The sequence below is a fragment of the Marmota marmota genome, unplaced genomic scaffold (assembly GCF_001458135.2).
Source record: "Marmota marmota marmota unplaced genomic scaffold, marMar, whole genome shotgun sequence".
NCBI classification, from domain to species: domain Eukaryota; kingdom Metazoa; phylum Chordata; class Mammalia; order Rodentia; family Sciuridae; genus Marmota; species Marmota marmota.
The window spans coordinates 45,964,629-45,972,652 of NW_026000174.1; the positions used below are offsets into that span (position 1 = coordinate 45,964,629).

General features: G+C 42.7%; 1 protein-coding gene across 3 annotated transcripts in view; it reads right to left on the reverse strand.

Annotated features, from left to right (window-relative positions):
- Positions 1 to 8,024, reverse strand: part of Pamr1 (peptidase domain containing associated with muscle regeneration 1) — a 78,165-nt gene that overhangs the window by 52,058 nt on the left and 18,083 nt on the right. For all 3 annotated transcript variants that reach the window (XM_015477782.2, XM_048788593.1, XM_015477781.2), the window contains one exon: positions 3,719 to 3,895. In XM_015477782.2, coding sequence (XP_015333268.2) covers positions 3,719 to 3,895 — 177 coding nt within the window. The remainder of the gene's footprint in view (positions 1 to 3,718; positions 3,896 to 8,024) is intronic.

Here is an 8,024-nt window from a genome sequence, read left to right on the forward strand (position 1 = left end):
TCACAGCACATACCTCATGGGACATAGTCTAAGATCAATAGTAACCATAAAGAAATCATAATTTCATTCGGTGGTCCTATTGTTAGTATTAATAGTGCTATTGTTAACTTTGCACAATTCTATTATCATAAGATAAAGCCAATAAGTAATTAGGTTAGTATCAATAAGAAATAAGTCTTAAGATGAGAAAAAAAATTAAAGACATAAATAATCTTGAATATCACAGATTCATTTATTTATTTATTTTTTAGTTTTAGGTGGACACAATATTTTTATGTGGCGCTGAGGATCAAACTCAGTGCTTCACATGTGCTGGATAAACACTCTACCACTGAACCACAGCCCTAGCCCCTCACATAGATCGATTTTTTAAAAAACATATTTGTCAGGGCTGGGGTTGTGGCTCACTGGTAACACACTTGCCTAGCATGCATGACACACTGGGTTCGATTCTCAGCACCACATACAAATAAATAAATAAATAAATAAATAAATAAAAAGGTCCATCAACAACTAAAAAATATTAAAAAAAAAAAAAGCAGATTTGTTAGCTCCATCCACTGGGGGAAAAAAAACCCACCTATTAACAATGACAATCCAATTATCAGAAACACTCCTGAGGTCCCAGACTGTGGTCTCGGGTCAGAGTTCCTTGAAGAAATGACTAATTCCAGACCTGGGCAGAAAATGTACAAGTCTGAAAAGCCTTGTCTTGGGAGAATCAAAGAAGCCTACAACAAGTGTGGTCATGTCAGAAGCACACAGAAGGACATGAGGGAGCGCCCAGTATCCTAAGACTGGAGGTGCATGGGTTAAAATGGATACTGACTGACAATGATTCAATTGCACATATAAATAAAAATGGAGACTTTCTTAATGACCCACAGAGAATCCCCTTTCATCAATGGTGACTGCTGAGGGCATCTGCACTCACTCTTCTATAATTTAGTTTTAAAAGACGGCCTTTCTTCTTTATCTTGCCTTTCCTTTCAGGGTAACCAAATAGTTAATTTGGATAGTCTTTCATTGGCTAGAACCAGTGATCAGTCCCAGAGTCATGGTTGCAGATTTGGGTGCCTCCTACATGATGGGTCAGGAGCCCCCCTGCACCATCTATGCGGTTCTCTTGCCTATCAGACGGCTGACCTCAGGTCATCTTGTAACAGCAGAGTCTGTGCTAGTGGTTAGCCAATAGTAACCACAAGGATTTTGAAAATACTGAAAATTGTTCAAAGACTCCCATATCACTGCCAAGGACACCTAGTACAGAGACCCAGGCTTTACTCTCAAATTTTCCAAGAAAATTGGAAGGCATTACTCAACCATTTCCCTGCAAACCACACTCACCCATCAGGAAATTGGGGCAGTGGATTTCTTTTCTGGAAACAAATATACAAAAGTTATGCTGAAGTCACTCCTAATTTAAAGCCCAGCATGACTCTCTTCCAAGGAGAAAGGACTTAGAAGGATCATTTGCAGACTTGAGCCCCATTTTCTTTCCTCTTTCATAGCTTTGCATAAAACAAAGTCCCTGGCAGAAATGGGCATCATTCTCTGTTTTTGAAAGAAGTGGAAAAGAGAGAAATGAGAGAAATTCCCAAAGCCCATTTTTTTTTTTTTATCCTTGCATTCATCAGCCTTTGGAAAGCTCATTTGAAAATCTCAATGTCCAAGTTGGGGTGTGGCTCAGTGGTAGAGCGCTTGCCCAGCATGTGTGAGGCACTGGGTTCCATCCCCAGCACCACATAAAAATAAAAACAAATAAAGGTATTGTGTCCATCTACAACTAAAATTTAAAAAAAAAATAGAAAAGAAAAATCTCAATGTCCTTCTTCTGACCTGGCCTAAACAGGGAAAGGTGAGACTCTGGGGGGTGTCAGAAGCATAAGGCAGCAATACTTCCTTGCTTTTCAAGCATCAGGAAAATGCTCAATGAGTTGCCAATCACATCAGAAACATTATGCACTATGACTTTCAGTCCACCTTGGCCCCTACCCAGCTGAGAACTTCAATGCAGTTATCAAATCTACAACCGCTAAAAAGAACATCACACAGCCATAAAGAAAACTAAAATTATGGCATTTGCCAGTAAATGGATGGAACTGGAGACGATCATGCTAAGTAAAATAAGCCAACCCCCCCAAAATAAAACAAAGACCAAAGACCAAATGTTCTCTCTGATACTACGGATGCTAACACCCAATAAGAGAAGCAGGAAATAGAAGCTCATTGGAATAAAAATTCAAGAGGAATGAAGAGAAGGGAGGGGAAAGGAGTAGGAAAGACAGCAGAATGAATTTGACATAACTTTTCTATGTTCACATATGAATACACGACCAGTGAAACTCCATCATGTACTGCCACAAGATTGGGAAGTCATACTCCATGTACGGATATGTCAAAGTACACTCTACTGTCGGGTACATCTAAATAGAACAAACAAAAAAAAAGAGCATTAAGTCCCCTCTATGGTGGGGGCAGGAGAGTGGTGGTACAGAAGTCAGGTTCAGCTTTATATAAAGGCAAAAAATGGGGGGGGGGGTACAGAAGGGCCTGGGAATTTCCCATCCCACCCAAAGACACTCTCCTGTGACTGGACCACTTCCAAGCTGTCCCACTCAGAGCTAAGAGCATCCTCCTTGACTTCTGCTCTTTGCTTCCCCTCTCTCCTTCTCTACCCAGCCAACCCAGGATGACCCAAATCCCTCCACCTCTCTCTACCCATCCGACTTTTACCTTTGTTAAGGTCCTCTTATTTCTCTCCTGCCTCAAGTCATATCCCACCTCTTCTTTAAAAGATCTCCAAGGCTGGTCAGGAGCAGTGGTGCAAGCCTATAATCCCAGAGACTTAGGGAGCTGAGTCAGGAGGATCATGAGTTTGAGGCCAACCTCAGCAACTTAGTGAAGACCCATCTCAAAATTTTTAAAATGTTCTCTTTTCTTATTATTAATATTATTTGTGGCTGTAGCTTAGTGGTAAAGCACCCCAGGTTCAATCCCTGGCATCCCCCAACACACACACACACACACACACACACACACACACACTTAGCAAAATATCTTCAGGATTTAGCCTAAAATTCATAGCATGGCTTGCAAAACCCTTCTGGATTTGGCCCCCCATTTCTTCCTTCAGATTGCTTTCTCCTCTTGTTGTCTGTCTCTCTCCCTCTCTCCACATCTCCCATCACACATGGTTTCTCCTGGTTGGCGGAGCTAATTGCAATTCCTAAAACCTCATGCTTGTTCTTGCCCCAGGGCCTTGGCACATGCTCTACCCAATCCCCTAGGCCCTTTGCATTTTGTCACTTCCATCCTCAGCGTACTCATCACTTCCTCTAATAAGTCTTCCCTGATCTTCCCTCTAGGAAGGGACATGCTGCCACAGTCCCCTGGGCATCTCTATCATGGCACTTGTGTGGCACTTACACAGCACAGTAATGTAGCTGCCTGTCCTCCATCTCCCCCATCTGAGTTCTGGAAATGCTAGAACACATCTTTTCTGTTTTTAATCTCTATTTCCGGTAACTGACCTGGTAGATAGAGTGGAGGATGCATTCACAGATGTACAACGCTAACACTGAGAAGAGTACACACCCCTCTACTCCCTTGCCCGTAGTGAGAACGGGCTGACTTGTGTCCCTTTTAATAATCCTGGCACCACCGAGGGCCGCCTGCAGGACCCCGAAGGCCGCCTGAGCTCTGGCCGGGCACTCACCTGGGTGGATGAGGCAGGAGTCACACTCGTTCTCCTCGTTCCTGCAGCAGGGGATGGTGTAGCCCACGACCTCCTTCTTCCCGGGGCAGACGCACTCGATCTGGTCGTATTCGCAGCACTCGCGACACATGATGTTCCACTCGGCTCCAGGGCAGGCTTCGTTGATGACCGTGTATTCTGAAATGGAAAACCAACGGGCGACCGTGGGTCCTGGCAGGAAGGGACAGACCTGGGAACACTCGGCTGTCAGGAGGCCACCGTGTCCTGTGTGCGAGAAGACCCTGGGATTCTTCCGGGCCAGAGTCTTGGAAGTGAGACCACCTGCCCCAGGGGTGTTCAGAGCCATGCACTCAACACAGAGGAAACTTGCTATAACTGCTAATCAACTGTTCTGATAGAATGGGGGCGGGGAACAGGGTACTGGGGATTGAACTCAGGGACACTCAAACACTGAGCCGCATCCCCAGCCCTTTTTTTTATTTTATTCAAAGACAGGGTCTCACTGAGTTGCTAAGGCTGGCTTTGAACTTGTGATCCTCCTGCCTCAGCCTCCCCATCTGCGGGGATTATAGGTGTGGACCACTGTGCCTGGTTATTTTTATAGAATTTTTATTTCAAAAAAATCATGTTCAGCAATATATAATCTAAATATATTGACAGTAGGACATGTATGCAATTTACAAAAACATACACATTTCTTAGGTGTCTGTGTTCATTTTATTTATTTATTTATTTTGTCAGTGCTGGGGATGGAACCCCGGGGCCTCATGCATGCTGGGCAAGCTGTCTACCCACTGAGCTACACCTCGTTTCTATTTTTGTTGGAGTATTTTTATGGTTGCATAGATTGTGCACTGAACAACTCCAGGGGAAATCATTCAACTGCAGAACTATAGGATGCAGCGCAGTCATGGTGCCATCAAAAAAAGTTCGGGGACTACTTTGTAGATGAGGCCGTTCAAGTGCAAGGCTGATGGCCAAGTACAGACTATGTTATTGCTTCCAAACTTGGCTCTTCCATTTTGCAGCATGCCAAGTTTGTAGTATCTTCAAAGCTAAAACCAACAGAAAAGACAAAAGTACCTTAATTAGTATGTTTGGGAGAATTTCAATGTTTTACAAGGGTGAACTCATTAACCCAACTTCATTCAATTCCCCGAGTACAACTGAGCATTCTTTCCCGTGAGAAAGCAATGTTCTCTTTTGGGGTAGGATTTTTTTTTTCCTTTCTTGTTTTTTATTTTCTTTTTTGATATTTATATACCTTAAGTAAAAAAGAAAACCATCTGGAAAAATCTTTCAGAGGAATCGGTTGGAGGTTGTGCTGAGGAAGTCAGACAAAAACCTTCTAGCTTTGATTTGCTTTGTTCCCCACTCTCCATTTCTAAAAAAAAAAAAAAAATCCTCGCACAAAGATGATGATTAAAGCAGAAATGGATCAGATATTTGGGGAAGATAGTGAATATGGGCAAGGTCCTGTGAAGCCTTCCACAGAAGGATCAGGCAGAGATCCCCGAGATGCTTCACAGGCCCATAAAAACAAACCCTAGTGTCTGTGGGGACCTCTAAACCTTTGACTCCATAGTTTAGTTTTCTATTTTCCTCCCCTAAACTTGGAATTCTGACACAAGGTTGATCACTCCTAAGTCTGCCAAGTGCAACTGCTTAAAGAAACTATCACCATCTATCCTCAGTCTCGGGTCATAAGAAGTTTCTAATAGCATGAAAAGGAACCACCCAGATGATGGACAGTTTCTTAAATTGGATAAATCTAGTTTTATGAAAAATTTACTTTCTTTCATCATTTTGGACAAATATCATTGAACCAGCAATGACCCTCACCCTGGCTTTAGATTGGCACAGGTCACCATAGCCTGGTCACTGTTGAGGTTTTACTTTCTTCTCCATTCCATGAGCAACTTCAGAGAGTCCCCTGTGACTTACTAGCTAGCTTACAGGCTTTGTTACCTGCCAAAGTGGCTGACCTCTAAAATCTAGACAAGAACTGAATGTTTAAAAGAGAGAAAACAGAATAAAAGCATAGATGTGAGTACCCATGAGTCTACATTTGTCAATGGGTTTTTGGAAATGACACAGAAAGCATGAACAACAACAACAACAAAATAGATAAATTCAACTTCATCAAAATTAAAACCCCTTTAGCATCAAAGACATTACCGAGAAAGTGAAAAGACTGACCACAGAACGAGAGAAAATATTTGCAGATCATTTATACGATAAGTTTAGCATTCAGAACATTGCAAAAACAATTTTTACAACTCAGCCACAAAGAGGCCAATTTAAAAATGGACAAGTGGCTTGAACAGAGATACAAGGGGTAAACCAGCCCAGAAGAAGATGTTCAAACTTAACAGGTCATTTAGGAAATGCAAATCAATGCCACAATGAGATAGTACTTACTGTGATGGCCATAATCCAAAAAAATTTTTTAAAGTGTTGGCAAAGACATAGAGATACTAAAACTCTCCTATATTGCTCATAGAAATGTCAATGATCCGATTGCTGCGGAAAACAATGTAGTGGTTCCGTTAAAAGTTAAATCACTACATGACCCAACAATTCTACTGCAAGGTATTTATCTAAAACAGTGAAAACAGGGACTCAAATATACTAGCATGCTGATATTTATTCACAACAGTCAAAAGGTAAAAACAACCCAAGGGTTCACCAAGAAATGAATGGAGAAACAAAATGAGGTACATGTAGCCAATGGACTATTATTCAGCCACAAAAAAGGAATGCAGTATGTACACACTGCAACATAGAAGAACTTGAAACCATTCAGCCAAGTGAAAGAAGCCACACACAAAAGGCCAAATATTGTCTGATTCTATTTATATGAAATATTTATAATAAGCAAATTCAAAGAGACAAAGTATATTAGAGGGGGATTAGATTGGGGGGGGGGCCAGGGGGGAAAGGGAGAATTATTGCTTAATAGAGAGTTTCTACTTGGGGTGATGGAAACATTTTGGAAATAGGTGTGATGTTTGTACAATAGCATGAATATAATTAATGCAACTGAATCACACACTTAAAATGGATAAGGTGGCACCATGTGTGTGTGTGTGTGTGTTTGCAGAGCCTGCTCCCTCCCCTCTGCTCCAACTTTCTCTTGGCCACTGTTTCCCACTTTCTATCAGCTTCTCAACCCACCAAGCTTTTGCCTGCCCGAGGCAAAAGCATTTGCTTAGCCACAGCCTCTGTCCCAGCTGTTGGGCCCTCAGCATAAATAATACCTGTTCAGAGAGGGCCTCCCTGGCCTTCTCTTCTGAAATGCACACGGCACACCCCCGACCCGTGGTCTCTGTTATAACATCCTATTCACAGTCTTGTCGCCTTATCATAACGGACCATCATTTTCTGTGTTCCTTGACTATCATCCTCCACACCCACAAGGCCCTGCATCCTCAATCAACTTCAGATTAAAAATAGTTTTTATACTGTGCTTGTCCTGTTTCTCATGATTTCCTAAACAGCACGGCAACCATTTACATTGTATTAGGTATTGTAAGTTATTTAGAGATCAATTAGATGCGTGGGGGTTGTTTGCAAATATTATACCACTTTACATAAGGGGTTTGAACCTAGGCAGATTGTCATATCTGCAGAAGGTCCCGGGACCCCTCGACTTCTGATACTGAGGGGCTGACGTACTTGCTCATTGTCTGTCTCTCTTGTGTGACCACAAATCAGTAGGAACCACCACTAAACCACAGAGGCAGGTACAGGGCCAGGCACATAAGAGATGCTGAAGAAAATTCCTTGTTGGATGAATCTGGTCTTAACTCTAGAGCTACCCTCCCTTTGAGAGTCAAATATTCCATCCCTTGGACCCAGTAGGGAGCTAGGAGGCGGGAGAGCTGGCTTTGCCCTTGATTTGCTGATGTCAGAAGGAGGGCACTTTCTTCCCTTTGTGAAGTGCTTGGAACTGTTGGGGGTCCAGGCTGCCTGCAGGGAACCCATATTCCTCCCCTCCAGCCCCTGCCTTGCCCCACAGTATGCTTCCTCCACTCTCCAAATAGCAAATACACCCAGGGGGTGTGGCTCAGGCCTTCCCTTCTCCCTTTATTCATTTGGAGGCAAACACTATATCCTTCTAGGTTTTCTAGGAATTTATAAATATTAATAACTTCTTGAAGGGGCTCACTACAGAATAAAACTCATTTGCAACTTTTATTAAACATTTAACCTCAGCATGGAAGGCCAAGTAAGTGTGCTCTGCTGGAGCAACTGAAGTCTAGTCCCCACCCCCGCCCTCCCCCAGAAGCAGATTTGTTCACCC